General features: G+C 44.2%; 1 protein-coding gene across 1 annotated transcript; it reads left to right on the plus strand.

Moving 5' to 3' along the window:
• Window positions 1-2,660: 2,660 nt before the first annotated feature.
• Window positions 2,661-7,475, plus strand: LOC146858097 (gamma-crystallin-3-like). The gene is made up of 3 exons (XM_085648857.1): window positions 2,661-2,794; window positions 3,607-3,849; window positions 7,123-7,475. Exons 1-3 carry the CDS (start codon window positions 2,756-2,758, stop codon window positions 7,396-7,398), a joined length of 558 nt encoding a protein of 185 aa, XP_085504983.1. The 5' UTR covers window positions 2,661-2,755; the 3' UTR covers window positions 7,399-7,475.
• The last annotated feature ends 11,539 nt before the right edge of the window (window positions 7,476-19,014 follow it).

Below are 19,014 nucleotides of genomic sequence, written 5' to 3' on the forward strand. Positions count from 1 at the left end.
CTTATATGTCCCTATTAAAGTGGTACTACATACACCCAAGCCCTGTAAATTAAATGCCATGCAAAACCTTTCTCAGACCTACCATTGCTGCCTGTATACAGTTTTCAATTGCCAATATGATCTATCAAAATATACATTTTGCCAGGCCTAAATCTCCCTATTTCATAGATAGATAAGTCACCCCTAGGTAGGCTCTGAACGGCCCATGAGTAGGTTGCATTGTAATAAAAAAAAAGGACATTTATTTTTAAGTTTTACATGTCCTGGTAATGAGAAACTCCCAAATTCGTTTTTCACTACTGTGAGGCCTACCTCTCGATTAGGATAACATTGGGCTTCCTATTACATTAAATAAGTGCTAACTTTTGATTTGGAACGGGTAGGAATGTTGTGTTTGGTCTCAAATTAATTGTTATTTAAAATCCTCTTTAATGGTAGAGTCCGATTTTAAGTCACAATTCTAAAAATTCCACTTTTAGAAATACTGTGAGATTTAAGGGGTTACGTCCAATATTGATGGTCAGAAAGGACGTGGGACAATTTTTTTTAAATAAAGGAATCTAACACCTTATATTATTTCCTGCTATTTATTTCAGCAGAATATGGACCAACGTAGACCAATTTTTCTTGGTCCTGGCTGTTTTTTGCCAAAGCTTTTGACAATCAATGACACATTTTGTATTGTTTAATGTTTGCCTGAACATAAAGTGATACACATAAAAATAATATACAAGTCATCACAAATTAAAAGAAAACATAATCTCAAAACAATACAACTTATCACTGTTAATGTAATCACTAAACAATGCAATTTATCACTGTGAATGAAATTGGACAATGAGTACAATAATCACATAAATCAATTTGTTGTTACACCATGGTTTGTCAGACCATTAATATAAGGAATTCCTATAGAAACTGTTTGTCTTCCTTCTGCTGAGTTCCTTTGTCCATGGAGTGAAGGTCTAAGCATCATGGGATATACAGTTAAAATTGATCTCCCTATCATGCTAGTTGGGCTATATTAATCACCCACATGGAGTAAAAATGTCGACGCCTTTCTGATCCCTGTAGGTATCAAGGGATTTTCTTCAGGGTAAATGACGCTGTATAATCTGAACTATTGGTTGTTGTTACTCAGGATTACACCAGTATGCTCTGACTTAAATGACAGTGAATTACTGAAGGCTGTTGCTCGCTTCATGTGTTTCTAGTGGCACGCTATGTCGGCTTTTATGTGTATTGAAGTTGCTAGTTTTCAACGTTTCACGATACTGTTGTGGCCAAGCTTGTCTGAAGCAATGTTATGATGTTTGGAGATCTTCAAGCAAGGTTGGGAGCATTTGGTTCCTTTAGGAGGCGATGTTAGCATTAATTTCCCAATTTCTGCGTTAGTTCGGTGACAAGGCAGCGAGTCCTGCCGAACAAAATGTTTTTTAGTCAATAATCAGCCTGTGCCTGTTTGAGACAATTTTTTTCTGTAATATTGTTGCAACAATTCCAAATGCATGCTGACTACTTTCGGTTTACGCGCGATAATTATGTGGATTTCAATATTGATTTGAAGGCATTGCTATGACTCAGACGGATGATTCAATCGTCTCCGGGCTTGGCTGGTAAAGGCTTGTAATGGATTACATTACAAGCTGAAACTCTGCTAATGTATATTCTTAATATAATATTTTATGAACAAATTAATATTTTTACATTTTGTAAAAATAATATTATATTTATAATTGTATGTTAACAGAGTAAGGTTTCTTGTAAAAAGCACACAAGGGCCTATTGACAAAGGCATTTTTGAGTATCGATGTAGTACTCTTTCCCTTACTCACAAATGCTGTTTCAGATTCTCTGCGCACAGTATGCCGCTGAGACTTGTCCTATCTCTTATGTGTGGAGAAATCCACCACAAGTGTGGAGTCTTCTGCACAGGGATAGTATATGTTTTTATAGTAAATGTGGGAGGGAAATGGTTCGAAAATGGGGAAGGTTTACTTACAAATGGGTGGAGGGATGTAGGAAGGGACATGCACAAATCTGCAAAAGATTTAAAAAAGTGTTATTCACAAAAGGTACACCAACATCTCCTACAGTAGAATCAGGCTCAAATCTACTTCAGCAATGTCTTGGAGTATATCAAGTACAGAGGAGGGCTACTTCTTGGTGCTGCAAAAGACTTTGAAGGAGGGATGTAGGAAGGGACATGCACAAATCTGCAAAAGAGTAAGAAAAGTGTTATTCACAAAAGGTACACCCACATCTACTACAGTAGAATCGGGCTCAAATCTACGTCATCAATGTCTTGGATGATATCAAGTACAGAGGAGGGCTACTTCTTGGTGCTGCAAAAGACTTTCCGAGATAGATATAGTGCATTCTAATATCCTTTAAATTTTACAGAAAAATACATTTCATAGGGTTGCAGCAACTGCATAGTCTGCACGTTAACAAAATAAAGCAGAGTAACGTAATACCAGAAGCAGAAGCCGTTTTGAACCGTCTGTCCCGTGGTGCGTTTAGAGCTGCACAAACCTACAATTTTCTTTCCTGAAAGCACATTTTTTTCACACTAAGCTTAAATACACAACAGCGTTTAACAAATGCAGAACATTCTCTGCTGGAATGTATGTTAGAACTGAATGGCCTATACATTCACGCCACTGTTCAGAAAAAAACTCCGACATATTGTTTACTGACCCGGAAGTAGGGCTCCCGGGCGTTTAAAAGGGCCGCTGTGACTGCAGTCTCACCAATGAGCACTCGCTACACTTCTGCAGCCAACATGGGAAAGGTGAGAGGTGTTGTCTAGTCTTGTATTAAAGAGGTATGAGGTGGATAGAAGACTACTTAGTCTTGATATATGACGCACCGACATTTAATGTGGCCGGCTGTGGGCTTCTGAGCAGAGTTATGCACCAGCACTTATTCCTTTATAAATGAAGGGGCACATTTACCAAAAAGTCATGCAGGGCAGCAAGTCACATAGCTGCGCTGCGTGACAGGGGAAAGGGCAGAAATGCACTGCATTTAGTATAATATATCGCATACCTGTCTTTTCACAGCGCTGGAGCATAAAGTGCACCATAGTGCAAGGGTGACTGCACAAAACCAATCTTCTGAGGCATTTTCCTCTTTCTGTGTGTGCTGCAGCACTGGGAAGGCAGGGCGTTCTGAAGCATTCCCAAATCTGCCAGTAGTGGTAAATCTGGGAATGCTTCCCACACTCCACCCATGAAACACCTTCCCAGGGCAGAGTTAGTCAGCGCAGCAAAATGCGCTATGGACTTATCAAGCCACTCAGGGCCACGCAAGGTGGCCTTGCATGGCTTGATAAATCAAACGTAAGGGTTGTGTTGCTTTTGCACCCCATTGCATGGTGCAAAGGTGGCACAACCTGATGATAAATATGCCCCTAAACACTGAAAGATATACAGCTAAAGTTTCTGTCTACTCCCCTGTATGATAATATGGCTATTCCAACCAGGTGTGAGACACTTGTGCCTTCCTCATTACTGCTCCTTGTTTCTAAAAGATATCCTTTTATTAACGGTTTATGTGAGTTTACAGAGCATATTGACAACTCATGTTATTTCATTACAACAGATCACCTTCTACGAGGACAGGAACTTCCAGGGCCGCTCCCACGAGTGCAGCTCTGACTGCGCTGACCTGCAACCCTACTTCAGCCGCTGCAACTCCATCCGGGTTGAAAGTGGCAACTGGATGCTGTATGAGCACCCCAACTTTAGGGGTCACCAGTACTTTCTAAGAAGGGGGGAGTACCCAGAGTTCCACCACTGGATGGGTTTCAATGACTCCATTCGGTCTTGTCGCTTGACTCCGCAGGTAAGTAGTCATTTTATTTTGGTACTTAAGTTTTACATGGAAAACCAGCATTCTGCATCTTTGAATAACTGGGTTTTTGGAGTATTTTGAGAAATGAACAATATTTTATAGAAGTGACTGGAGACAACTTTGGTTTCAATGCTTACAAACTCGGTTGAAAACTATCTTTGCTCTCAAATGTATTTCAGTGATTCATTATTATTATTGCGTAGTTGTCATCAGTGCTTTGGTAATAAACGTGGGTCCCTCTTTGGGACACTTCTAGTGGAGAGCACTACTTATTGCATTCCCAGTGAGTGGCCTTACTGCATCTCTGGAGTATTCAACACCAGGGAGGCCTAATCTGGGAACCAGCTGTAGCACCATATACCATTATCAGGTACATATGGCAAAACACATCTGGCGCTTTCAGGCAGCCTGGGAGAATTCTGCCCTGAGAATTAATTTTAAAGATGAGACCAACAAATAAGTTTACTGCACAGTTTTCAAACTATACGGGCTAAGAAGCATTATATAATGCCTCATAAAATTGTGTGATAATAACTCTAGGTAAAGCAGATGATCCAGACGAATTGCTTTTCTGCAGGAGTAAATCATATATGTGCATATAGGATAATTATGTGGCATGACATTAGGGCTGCTTCATGGTTGAAACTGGTGATGATTCCTTAGCTCAGTCTTTAAAGCAGCCCCCCTCTCACAGCCTAGGGGCATTTCCCATGTGTTCCATATGGTCAGTCCCTGCCAGATGAAACTATGGGGGGATTTAACTCATTAACCCCTTCAGTGCCCGCCCCTTTCCCCGCCCTGTGCCGGCCGTTGTATTAGCGTGCGGGGTCTATGACAAGCTGGACTCGTCATGGGCACAGCGCCACCGCGGCCCATGACGAGTCCAGCTCGTCATGGGCACTGAAGGGGTTAACTCATTTGTGTTTCCCAAGCAAATTAGGAATTCCTGTGGATGTGAAAGATGAAACCTGGAAGGAGATTTATGGCAGCATCTTTGGCGTAATGTTCCCCAGTGATACCGTGAGACTTCTCTTCCCAGAATCTCCTGTTTCTGCCATCATTGATAGAAACTCACATTCAATCGCCAAAGCCCTCTTAGGTCTATCTCCCTTTTCCTTGAGCAAGTGCATCACTTAAACCTCATCAAGATACCCACCTGCTATCCCTTCCATGTGTTTCTCCACCAGGATACACTCCAGAATTCTCTCCTTCAACCTACAAGGAGGAACTCATTTAACCAACACAAACATCAGGCTGGCATCCTTAACGTTTACCCGTGCAACCACTTCCTTAATTTCAAATACATTTTAAAAAGTAAAAACAAAAACTCAGAGGAGAAACTGCAAATGTAAGGAAAGGAAAATAACTCTAAAAGGAGCCTACAAAAGTCAGAAAACAGACACCAAACAGCAAAGTACTGACACACAAATAAACATTGTGTATTGCAATCTAGAGTTATAAGGAGGGGCAACCTAGTATTCCATGGAACCAGGATAGAACAGAAAATAATACTTATCAGTAATGTTGTGTGGATATTCATTGATTGATCTCAGCATGTGTTACCTAAGCATCGAATAAGTGTGTCAGAGGGAACTCTGTTCTTATTTTTCATTTTGTTTTGCTACCATTAAGTGGATTCTTAACCCCATCAAACCTCAGAACACCTATCAGCAGATTCAGGAATTCTTGCTGCCTCTCAAATGTCGAATAGTGTAGTGGCGACTCCTCCGCTATGGCGGAGCGGCATTGCCTCACTGCTCAATAGTGAAACTAAAATGATAATAACTATTGTTATTAGCATTTTAGTTTTCCTATTAGAGTCAGTGGCTTTCGGGGTGGGTGGGCTGAGCATAGCAGAGAGAGGAGTAGTTTGCATTCCTTAGGTGCTCACGACGGCTTGGCCGGCCCTCTTGGGCCTGACAAACAGTCATGCGCACTTTGCATGTTCCCCACCAGGTTGCATTACACAGACTGGTGAGGAACATGCAAAGCCTCCCAGTCCTGAGCCACGGTGCTCAGACCAATCGCAATGCTGCATTGCAGCGTTGTGATTGGCCCAGGGGAGCCTGGGAGCTTCCTACTGCTGATTGTAGTCAAGAAGTAGAGGACGAAGAGACGCAGCCGGCCATAGCAAGGTAAGTGGCTTTTTCTTTTTCTGTTCCCATACCCGCTTCTCCCCCTAGTTCCCCTCTGCCCACCACCCGGATCCAGTAGCAGCCGCTACTGGAATAGTAGGCACTATTTCTCGACAACCAAATTCCTATGGATCTGACAACCAAAGACATTTAACCATGTGGATGCTTTCAAATTACAAACACATCTCCAATGGATGTGGGTGTTGAAATAAGATTATAGATCACTTCCACTTCAAATAATTCAAAGAGATTCACAGGTCATTGGAACTCATTTACTGAGAGTTTCGCCCAGCACTAATTATGTGACCCCCGTCGTCAGAAGCTGGGCATAGCAAATAATAATGTGCCTGCCAAGTCTGTTGAGCCAATTTGAGACAAAGCTTGCACGTCATGGTATTATTAGGAAATGTATCAAATTGAAGCAAACATTTCTCGCTAGAACGTTTTTGCAGGAGAAGTTTCCCATAAAAACGCTTTTCAGGGAACAATTTAATGAAAGAAAAGAATGGTGGGTTGTGGTCTTCTGCTACAAAATCTAATTTCAGCGTGTTCTTTCATGCTTTTTTAATATTGATAATTTCGTAATTTTTACAAACCTTACAACAAATAAAAAATAACCTAACATTGAAAAACAAGGTGAAGTTTCATAATTTGCTCATTCCTACGCTGAAGGTGGATTAGTATGTTTTTTTCAAGAAATGTTTTGCCGGCGACTTTTAAGCTAGAAATGAATCCCAGTTCTCAGTTGCTTTGATATTTGAAGGGTTTCGACTTCTACTGTTCAGCTTCAATTGGAGCAGCAGGGACGCCAGTAACCATTTGTAAAACACGTGTAAAGAACTTCAATATGATTCTCAACAAACTTTAAGTAAACACTTTTGAACTTTGGACACGCTGTTATCTTTTTCGAACAGCCCTGTGAAACATGAATCCCTCTACAGTAAAATAAGTCTAAAAGGATGAGGTTATGCTCAATTTAAAGACATGAAACTACTTTGGGTGCTGGAGTAAGGCAATCAAATAAATGTAATTCCTCCTCCCTAAACGTTCTAATACAAGTTTTTCAAAACGTGTAATACACATACATGATTTTCCCTCTGTTTTTTTCTTTCCTTCCTACTTGCTACAGCACCGCGGTTCCTACAGCATAAGGATTTATGAACGAGAGAACTTTGGTGGCCACATGATGGAGTTCTCTGAAGACTGTCCACATGTTCATGAACAATTCAATTTCCATGACATCCACTCCTGTAATGTGCTTGAGGGGCACTGGATCTTCTATGAGGAGCCCAACTACAGAGGACGACAGTACTACCTGAGACCTGGGGAGTACAGGCGATACAGTGACTGGGGAGCCATGAGCCCCAGGGTTGGTTCTTTCAGAAGAATGAGGGACACCTATTAAAGCCACTGTATTGTAAATCAATATATTCTGTTTGAACATAAGGAAATAAAGTCTCAAGAACATGTATAATAAGTAAATTTGTATTTTTTATGATTACGCTTTGCAACTCGCAATATCATGAGATTACCATGTTGAGAAATGATAAGCCTAGAAATTATTCTTTTATAGCAGAAATCATGAGACCTTTAATGACACATCAGGGATGCTTCAATATAACCCCTCCGTGCACCATAAGCATACTTATGCAAATTTAAGTGGTCTGCGCAACTGGCCCTCATTCATGGGGATTTGGCATTGGGCAGCACAGCAAGTCAGCTTGCTGCATTGCCCTACTCCAAAGTGAAAGGGCAGAAATGCGCCATATTTATGCAATACTGTGCATTCCTGTCAATTTCGGCAGCCTAGCGCCAACGTAGGCAACCCTTGCACCATGGTGCAATGATGCTGTGTTGTCGGAAGGATTATTTTTGTGCACGGAGGAATATCTTTCTGCACAGAAACAACCCTAAGAGGCATTTTTCTCTTTCTTTGTGTGCTGCAGAATGCAGCAAGCATCTCCACATACATCAGACATAATCCTCACCTGATCAAACACATTCTCTAAAATAATTTTGCATGCCTATTCTAGGGCAATTTCAGGCATTTCCCCAAGATTCCACCAGCATGGCCTGGCAAATGTGTTCTAAAAGTGGCGTATGTGGCTCAATTGTTTGTGAAAAAGTGCTCAAATGTGGCTTCATTTGGGGTTCCAAAAATCTTGACTGATGAAGTTTTAGTCATTGAACAACTATTTGTCAATCACTCTGCAAAGCACAAGGTATTATTCTCTTTTGCATTTACTTTAAGAAACTTGTTGTCATTGCACTGCTGGCCTATATTGCTGCTCCACATACTATACATAGTTTGTGCATTCTGGCCTTCAATTTTAGAATGACCTTATCAAGGTATTGTATGAAAGAAGCATTGCAATGGCACTGTTTTTTATGAATTGCCTTCAATTAGCAGCATAGACTGCTAAGTTTCTTTTGCTAACCAGTGGTAAAATGCACATCATCTTTCCTCTTTCAACATTATGAAAATAAAATTGCACTAATTGGCATATTTAACTTACTCATAAGTCCCTAGTATATGGTACACTAGTGTACCGTGGGCCTGTAAGTTAAACGTCACAAGTAGACTACAGCACTTCAACTATAATGATATTGTAAACATCAACGCAGGCCTGCTACCAGTAGCCTGACTATGCAGGTATAAACTAAGCCCTTTTTTAAAGGCCGAAACCCTGCTTTTAATTAATACTAAGTCACCCCTAAGTTGGCCCTGCATGCCTATAAGGCAAGGTACAAGGTATTTCAAAGTAGGACATATAAAAGTTTAATGTTAGACATATCCTTACAGTAAAAGGTCCCTAAAGCTACTTTCACAGTGTCAGGATTAGCTGTTTAATAGGAAAGCAATGGGTTACAACATTTATAAGAAAAGGGGTTATTAGTTGAGATGGGGGAAGTGATAAACACAGTCCTTGTCAGGGCGAACCACACAAGTCTGTAAATAAACCTGTGCTTAACTATCCGGTAGCTTGGCACAAAAGCAATCAGGCTTAACTTTGAGTCAATGTGCAAAGTATTTATGCAGGACTCAAACAGTAATAAAGTGAAAACACAACCCAAGAAAAATCCCAAAACAATTTAGAAAAATGAAGTACACTTTAATAAATAAAATGCACCAAAAATAAAAAATTCTAATAAGTAGAACCAGAGTTATGAATTTTTTTAGGTGCAAATGGCGCCAGGAAGTAAAAAAGCCCCTCGCGGTTATATGGTCATGCTGGACTGGGTCAAAGTCAGAAGATCAGAAGATCAGGCTAACAGCAATGACTTGCGGGTTAGATACAGGGACCAGGTTTGTCCCGTTGGAAAGTTTACCTTCTACTTAGTCTAGTTACATGTGAGGAGCCTCAGCCGGAGCTTGCGAAGAGCCCATTATCACAGTGAAGAACAGGTCGCTGCTAGAGCTTTGCATTGGCAGGGGACGTGGGCGGTTACAGCTGATGCGATGAGCAGGTTGCCAGTAGAGATTTGTGTTGGTGGGAAATGCGGGCAGATATTGTTGATCCGAATAGCAGGTCGCTGTTGAAGCTTTGCGATGGTAGGCAACATGATCTGTTATGGTTGACTCGAAAGAGCTCAGAATCTATACATTTTTACCTGGAGTACAGTTCTGAAATGAAAGGAGTGCACTTTGACTTAATTCAAGGGTCCAGGACCTGACAAGGTACTACTTAGAGATCTGGACTCACTCTATCAGCGATCAGAAGCAGGGTCCAGGCAGTTCCAGTTGGTGCTGGTCAGTTGGATATTTGCAGGAAAGGCTTCTGGAAGCTTGTCGTGCTCCTGTAGCACAAGCAGGCGGTCAGCCAACCGACCCTCAGAATCACTTCTGGGATCCTGGGTTCAAGGCAAGCCGGACCAGCCTTCCTTCAATAGACACCAGAGCAGACCTTCTTCTGAAATTCTACACAGATCTAGGAATGTTTTCATGAGAAGTTCTGAGGTTGCGCCTCTTAAACCCAGTGCCTGCCTTTGTGTGAGTAATGCACCCTTGGTCTAACCTCTCCCTTCCTGGGTTTGGCTCCAATCTGTCTAGGGTAAGAAAGGTTAGGCAGGCCCAGGTGAAAGCTGCATTTCCCAGTGACACTGCAGGCAGCTTCAGAAGTCAGGAAGGGGGAGGGTACAGCCCACAGGCTATCATTTAAAGTTCAGGAAGGGCTGAATACAACCCCCTTCCCTGCTCAGGAGAGGAACACCCAAGGTTTTGTCCTTATGTCTGGAAGGAATACTCATCACATCACAGGAAAGCCATTCACAGTCCTGTGACCCTAGACACTGGCAGAAAGGCGCATTAGGTTTAGGCGAAAAATGGCCACTTTATAAAAGTGACATTTTCAGAATAATACCCTAAAAAAGGAATTTAAATTACAAATTACAAATGAGTGTGAGAAGAATTTCTCTTATTTGTTCCCAAAATGAGGTTCTCACTTATTAAGTGTAATAGGGTAACCCGGTGTTAGTCTATGGCGTATGTAGCCTTGCTACAGTGAAAAACATCTTTGGGAGTTTTTCACTACCAAGATATGTAATACATAAGTGCACATGTCCTACATTTTAAATACCATGCACCCTGCCCTATGATCTAACCTGGAGTGAGATATAAGGATCAAAAAGGAAGGTTTAGGCCTGGTTGAAATGGCAGTTTTAAACTGCAATATAGACTGCGGTGGCAGGCATAAGACATGTTTTACAGTGCTAATTTACTGGGAGGCACAATGAGGGCTGCAGCCTACTTACAGCATTCAATTAATTTACAAGCCCTGGGTACATATAGAACCATTTACTAAAGATATATAAGTATATTAAATTCACAAATTGTGTACTAGATTGATCAATCTTTCATGCAGTGCAACACAGCAAGCCACCTTCCTGTGCTGCGTGAAAGGGAGAGGGTAGGAATGCACTGCATTTAACATTATATGGCGTCTTCTTGTCCTTTCCGAGCGCTGTTGCACTTTTGGCTGCCTAACGCCAATGCAGGGATTGCTTTGTAGACAGAATAGTTTTTGGGACATGGTGCAAGGGTGACTGCATTGTAGGCAGGATTGTTTTGTGCAGGAAGGGACACCATCCTGTACAAAAATAATCCAGAGAGGCATTTTCCTCTTTCAAAGTGTGCAGCATCTGCAACTGCCCGCATTGAGAAATCTCGCCGGTAGGTGGTCTGGAGTAAGATTTTCCTTACTTGTGCGTGCCAACTTAACGTTGGTGAGCAGGAGCAAGGAACAAACTCTGGTACACGGAGCAGAGCATTTTGGAACACTGCACGCTACACAGAGCGCAGAGTGGGAAAACTATGCAAACTCCTTGAGTGGAGCGGAATTTCACACCCAGGCCTACCCACAACACCTCACACAACAACTCAGACATCCATGCAACCACTCACACACCCAGTCACATACCCATACACCCACATACAAACCCATACAATAACTTGCACACCCACTCAGACACCAACACAACCATTCACAAACCCACTCACAGCTACTCAGAAACCCACTCACTTACCCATACAGCCACTCATACACTCACTCACACACCCAATAGGCACTCAGACACCCACTCACACACTGATACAGTCACAGAGGTACTAAGATCACATTTGTTAGAAATAGTATCACTCATTAGTATACTAATGTAACTTTTGTAGTGGTTTAACAATCATAAGATTGTTATACTCACTGGATGATGCCATCAGTGATGTCACTGACCATGCCATGAGTGAATTCATATGTGAGGTCATAAGCAGTGTGGGGTGTAAGTTATGGTTGCTCAGGTAACTGCTGAATTTCTATGGTTTGTACGTGTGTAACCTGAGCATAAGTATAATGTCCCTGTAACTTTTGTTTTTTCAGTGAATTTCTAATTCAGGGACAATACAGGTAACTATTACGTCCCTGTAACCTTTGGCTTTTTTCAGTGAATATTTATAAATGTTAGGGAATAGATTTCTTCTTTGGGGGTTTAGGGTGGGTATGGGTTTTTGAGTGGTAAAGGAATTGTAAGGGGTTTGGGTGGGTTTCGTTTTTTGGGTGGCAAGGGTAATTTTAGGGTTTATGGTGGGTATGGGGTATTGGGTGCTAAGGGTAACTTTAGAGTTTAGGGTGGGTTTGGGTTTTTGTGTGGTAATTGTAATTTTAGGGTTTAGGTTGGGTATGGGTTTTTGGATGACAAGGGTAATTTTAGGGTTTAGGGTGGGTTTCGAGTTTTGGGTGGCAAGGGAATTTTTAAGGTTTAGGGAAGGTATGGGTTTTTTGGTGGCAAGGATATTTTTAGGGGTTAAGGTGGCTAAGGGTTGTTGGGTGGAAAGGAATTTACAGGGTTAAGGGAGGGTATGGGTTTTTGAGTGGGAATGGAATTTTTAGGGTTAAGGGTGTGTGGTTTTTTTTGTGTGGCAGGGTAATTTTAGGGCAGGTATGTGATTTTGGGTGGCAAGGGAATTTTTAGGGCTACGGGTTGGTTTGGGGTTTTGGGTGGCAAGAGTAATTTTAGGGTTTAGGGTGGATATGGGTTTTTGGATGGGAAGAGAATTATTAGGATTTAGGATGGGTATAGGTTTTTGGGTGACACAGGAATTTTTAGAGTGGAGGGTGGGTGTGGGTTTTTGGGCAGCAAGGGAATTTTCGGGGTAAGATGCCCATAGCAATGCATGGTGAAGAGGTTGAATGGAGGTCCTGACTTGGCATTGTGCTGCCCCTACCGATATTTGTTTCTCCTGTCACCCTGTTCCTTGCCATCCATTGGCCAGGTCCAGGAATCTCCTCCCTCACTATAGCCATGTCTGGCTGTTGTTCTGCCACTGCCCTTCCCGCAGCCTTAAACAGGTAGCTTGCAGCCCCATGCCCCTCTATCTACCCTCCATTGTCTAAGTCCATGCACCAGCCCCCTCACTCCTGTCCTGCATTGTACGATGCGCTGCCATTGCCCCCATTTAGCTTGATGCCCCTGTCCCTTTCTCCTACCCTCCTTTGCTCAATTCTATGCCCTATCATTACCCTCACGCTTAGTCTCAGTGCTTAGCTTGTCACCCCTACTCTCCTTCCACCTGTCTTCCGATGTCTACATGCATGCCCCTGCTCTCTCCTTTTTGCCCACCATATTTCATGGACCTACTACTGCCTCTCCTATCTACTGTAAGTGTTGTGTTGAGCTCCCACTGCCCCTTCCACCTGCATAGCATGGTCAAATGGCCTCCACCCTGTTACCTCCACCCTGTCTGTCCAAGCTCTTTGCTGCTATACCCTTCCCTTATCCTATTTTTTCTGTGGTCAGCCCCGACCCCTCCCCTTTGTCCTCCATGGTCCTTTGTGCATGCCCCTGCTCCTTCCCTCTTGGCCACTATGGCCATAGTGCTGCCACTAACCCTCCCGCTTGCCATGCATGGTCTTCTGTGCTCCCACAGACCCTCCCATCTGCCCTGTCTTTTCAGCTTGCTGCTCCTGACCCTCTCCTACCTTCCCTCCACTGTCTCTGTGTATGCCATTATAGTCTCACTATTGCCCTCCATGGTGTGTTGTGCTTCCTGTGCCCATCCAACCTTCCCTCCATGGTCAGCTTGCTGCTACTGCCCTGCCCCCATTCCCCCTGTCCTTTGTTTTCATGTGCAGACTTCTATTCCCTGTCTCCTGCCTTGTCTGGTATGTTGTTGTGCCCCTGCCCCCTCCCTCCTGCCCTTCATGGCCTATTATGCTGCAACTGTTCCTCCTGTATTTCTGGTATGGTCAGCTTGCTGCCCTTCCCACTTTCTCCTCTGCTCTCTGTTGTCCATGTGCATAGCCCTATTACACTTAAGGGAGAGATGTGGCATTTCGTCCAGAGCTGCAGACTTTGCAACTAGGGAACCAGGTTCAAGTTTCGGCGTCAGCTCAACATCCTGTGATTCTGGGCAAATCATCCTTTATACATTTCACTTTTTGTGACCCTCAAAACCTGCCATTCAGTACAATGCATTTCAATCGGGTGCTATCATGTATATTGGTCTCAAGATGGCTGCCAACATTTCTTGGTTGAAGTGTTGGCAGTGAATCGGATCCCACCATGAAATCTGTACTTAGGCTCCGCCCAGATATACAATTTGATTTTCTTTTATTATTTCCAAAACTACTGAACGGATTTACACCAAATAACAAAGAGTGTTCATTTTGGGCCAAGAGCTAGCTTTCTACCAAAGTTGGTGTAATTCCGTTCAGCGGTCTTGGCTGTAGTAGTGTCTAAAATATCTATGCCTGAGCACACTCCCCGACGAGCCCACAGACCTGATGGAACACCTTCACTTCAAGATACTGGCCAGCCCTACCTCCACCCTCCGAGGAACCCTCATCTACCGACCCCCTGGACCCCGCGGACGTTTCGCCAACTCCATCACGGACATCATCTCCCCGCATGCCATTGTGTCCACCAACTACACCCTACTGGGAGACCTCAACTTCCACCTCGACAACCAACTGAACCCCAGCACCATATCCCTCCTGGACAACCTCCACAACATTGGACTCTACCAGATCGTGACCGAACCCATGCACTCAGCAGGACACACCCTCGACCCCCTCTTCACAACAGGAAACTCCATCACCTTCAGCCACACCAGCAAACTCCCATGGACTGACCATCGATGCGTCTACTTCACCTTCAGAACACCCACCATCCACAGACACCAGCATCTGCTCCCACGAAGAAACTGGACCAGAATCACCAAAGACCAGCTAACTTCATCACTCAGTAACTCCACCCCAAACATTGCGGAAAACGACGACGCCAACACCGCAGCCCGAACCCTGCACAGATGGCTCTCCGACAGCGCCAACACCATAGCCCCCCTCAAGAAAAACAACAACACCCACGCCAAGAAATCTAGATGGTTCACCACTGAACTTCGAGAGTCCAGACGCACTTGCCGCCGCCTAGAAAAGGGCTGGAGGAACACCAAATCCACAGAAGCCCACAACAACTTCAGAGCCACCACCAACGCTCACCACCAACTCATCAGAAAAACGAAGAAAAAAGCAATTGAAGACAGAATCTCCACTCATGCACACAACAGCAAAGAACTCTTCAGCATCATGAAGGAGTTCGCCCAACCCACTAGCGAGTCCACCAACATCCGTCCCTCACAAGACCTCTGCGAAAAACTCAGCACCTTTTTCCACCACAAAATCAAGAGCATCTACGACAACTTCGACGAAGACAACCAACACACTGAACCCTCACCAACCACCCCCGACCGATCGACAACTGGACAGCCCTCACCACCGAAGACACACTAAAGACGATGAAGTCAATCCACTCCGGGGCCCCCACGGACCCCTGCCCCCCACCACATTTTCAATAGAGCCGCCGACACTATCGCACCCATGCTCTGCCACACCATCAACTGCTCCCTGGCAACCGCCTCATTCCCTGACGACTGGAAACACGCTGAGATCAACCCCCTCCTGAAGAAACCCTCGGCGGACCCCACCGACCTCAAAAACTACAGACCCATCTCCCTGCTCCCATTCCCAGCAAAAGTCATCAAGAAAGCCATCAACAGCCAACTCACCACATTCATCGAAGAGCACAACATCCTCGACTCCTCCCAATCCGGCTTCAGAAAAAACCACAGTACAGAAACCGCCCTCCTCGCCACAACAGACAACATCCGTACCTCACTGGACAAAGGAGAAACAGCAGCCCTCATCCTCCTCGACCTCTCAGCGGCGTTCGACACAGTCTCTCACCACACCCTAATATGCAGACTCCACGATGCAGGGATCCAAGACAAGGCCCTCGACTGGATCCGCTCCTTCCTCTCCGGCAGAACACAGAGGGTCAGACTCCCCCTTTCCTCTCAGACCCTACACCTACCACCTGCGGAGTCCCCCAGGGTCCTCCCTCGGCCCTACGCTCTTCAACATCTACTTGGCTCTGCTCGCCCCCATTGTCAGAACCTACGGACTCAACATTGTGTCATAAGCAGACAACACCCAACTCATCCTCTCCCTATCCAACGAACCCAACACCGCCAGATACATCTTTCGAGAAGGCATGGAAGCCATCGCCAAATGGATGAAAAACAGCTGCCTACACCTAAACACCAACAAAACATAAGTACTCATCATGGGCCCAAACCCAGACGCCTGGAATGACACCTGGTGGCCACCCGCCCTCGGAAGCCCGCCTACCCCCACAGACCACGCTCGCAACCTGGGAATCATCCTGGACTCAGAGCTCAAAATGGACCGCCAGATCAACTCCGTCTCGTCCTCTTGCTTCCACACCCTCCGCCTCCTACGTAAGACCTTCAAATGGATCCCCCTCGAACACAGAAAGACCGTCACTCACACCCTGGTCACCAGCAGGCTCGACTACGGCAATGCAGTCTATGCCGGAATAAACAAAAACCTCACCCGCAAGCTACAGAACATCCAAAACACTGCCGCAAGACTGGTCCTCAACCTGCCAAGACACTGCCACATCTCCCAGCACCTGCGAACACTCCACTGGCTGCCCATCGAAGCTAGAGTCACCTTCAAGATACTAACCCACGCTCACAAGGCCCTCCACGACACCGGACCAGCATACCTGAACAGCCAACTCAAATTCCACACACCCAAAAGGACCCTACGATTAGCCCAGCTCTCCTACGCAGTGGTCCCCCGCACCAGAAAGACCAGATCGGGAGGCCGCTCATTCTCCTTCCTCTCGGCCAGAGCCTGGATTGACCTCCCGCTCCACCTCAGACAGATAACATCGCTCCCCGTCTTCGCAAGCAACTTCAAAACCTGGCTCTTCGACAGACCCCCTCCTTGATGGACTGGAACCTGCAAACCCCCCCCCACACCCGCAGCGCCTTGAGACCCTTACGGGCGAGTAGTCGCGCTTAACAAACACCTGATTTGATATATGGGAATTAACATGGTTAATGCACTTTTTGCACCCCCCACACAGACCTTTTTCTCAGCCCCATTTGACGGATCACCCCAAACCATTCCATGCACAGCTAGAATCAAGGGGACACATTCTTGAACATTTTGGAAAGGTTTGTCAAATGGCGCCAAAGTTATAAGCAAGTCAAAAAACGCTTTTCCTATGGATACTAGGTCCTAACTATAATGCCATGCAATTCGATGCAAAGAATAACCCATAGTTCAAGCACTCTAAATAATGCAGTCATGTTACATGTTTCAATGCACTTTTGAAATACATATTCAATGTTGCTGCCCCAGTAATAAATATCCTGTTGCTGCGCACACATTGGAAATCTGCAAGAGGCTATACACATGCGCCTCTTGCATGCTCTTCCACCTGTACATCCAGACTCCACGCTTGAACTATGGGTTATTCATTGCATGGTGGTCTTCCAAGAAATTTCGAACACTGTTCACTATGAAAGTATATTTTATTGCATTCTGGGATCTGTAGGACTACCAAGTTCATCAAACCACACTAGATGTGCCGTTTTAAAAATCCAAGGTCCTGTTGCTTTCAAGAACAACTGCTTGTCTGTGAACAAGTCTCTGGAAGAGCCAAAGTGGATCAGAAGAAGGAGAAATTGCAAGCACTTTGTACTACCCTATTGATAATAAAGGTATCTGGCACTTGGAAATTGAGATTCAGCATTCTCATTGTGTTTCCAATTGGCATATGGGACGCTCCGTGTCCAATTTTTCACATGTAAAAATATAGGCCCGCATGGACCTTTACTACATCCTATAAAGTCAACAGGTAGTCAATAGTATCACACTTGCCCAGTTGGGCTTTATTGTACTATTCCTGAAAGGTAGGCAGCAGTATTGTATAGGGACATGCCTGACTACTGGAATGTCTGCTCGATCAGTTGATGCAACCCTATTTGCCCATTGTCTAGGGTTATGGTCGTCAGTATCCATTTGCTTTATTGTTTATTTTTTTGCATATTTTACCGCTTGTTTTATATTGCTCTAACAACTGTCATGTGTTATGGTTATTAATATTGAGCATCCCATGCATAGCGCTTGAAATGTGGATAATATTGGTGCTCACTGTTGCTAATTTGGATTGTGATTATGTGCTATGGAGACATGACTGCACAGTCATTGTGGCAAGCTTTGGGTATGTTTCGAAGCAACACGACTACTGCGACCAAGTATTGCTGAATGATGCTTACTTAGAATGACAGAATGCAGTTGGGTAAAAAATCATTTATAAAAAATCATTTATAATCATGAATGTATCAAATATGTTGGCCAAGGTGTGTTATTGTGAGCCAGCCATAAGCACTATTGTAACCATCTCATAGAAAATAGAGAGTAACCCAGCCATTCACCTATGAGCAATGCATCTGGAATGCCTAAACGCGTTGGTTGTTTCCTTCCATACGCTAGATTTGTACATGAACTGCACACAATAGATTTCTTATTGCACACCACTGTCGGTGTGCATATTTTCTCTGGATTGTCTGGATCCAAGGAAGTGCTTTAGATTTACACAGGGAGCCGATCCCTGTGTGCGCACCGGTACCGCTAGGTAGGGGCATTGAGGACCTCGGGAGCTTGGAATGTATATAAATTACTTACTGATGGTCACTGGTAGGTAGTTTTAGTTAGGACCATGTTTCCATAGGAAGCGTTTTTTGACTTGCTTATATCTTTGGCACTGTATGACAAATCTTCACAAAATTTGCCAAAAGAAGTGCCTGGGTGATTTTAGGTGTGCATGGAAAGTTTTGGGGTGGTCCGTCAAGCGGGGGTTGAGAAAAAAGGGGAGTCAAAACGTGCCTTTCCCTTGTTAATTTCCATGGAGTTTTTAGACACACCTGCAGCCAGACCCACTGGATAGAATTGCACCAAATTTGGCAGAAAGGTAGATTTTGCTCCAGAGATCACACGTTTTGTTATTTGTTGTAAATATGTTCAGTAGTTTTGGACATAGGAAAACCAAATTTGTATATCTGGACCTAAACACAGAACTCATGGTAGGATCTGATTGGCTGCCAACACTTCAGCAAGGAAGTGTTGGCATACATTTTGGGACCAATATACATGATAGC

This window comes from Triturus cristatus, chromosome 3_2, assembly GCF_964204655.1.
Source record: "Triturus cristatus chromosome 3_2, aTriCri1.1, whole genome shotgun sequence".
Lineage (NCBI taxonomy): Eukaryota > Metazoa > Chordata > Amphibia > Caudata > Salamandridae > Triturus > Triturus cristatus.

Bases quoted from the DNA above. Each gene is read 5' to 3' on its own strand.
- LOC146858097 (XM_085648857.1), top strand. From the start codon at position 2,756: ATGAGCACTCGCTACACTTCTGCAGCCAACATGGGAAAG. The intron at 2,795-3,606 runs GTGAGAGGTGTT...TCATTACAACAG, and splicing joins CTGCAGCCAACATGGGAAAG to ATCACCTTCTACGAGGACAG. The intron at 3,850-7,122 runs GTAAGTAGTCAT...TACTTGCTACAG, and splicing joins CTTGTCGCTTGACTCCGCAG to CACCGCGGTTCCTACAGCAT.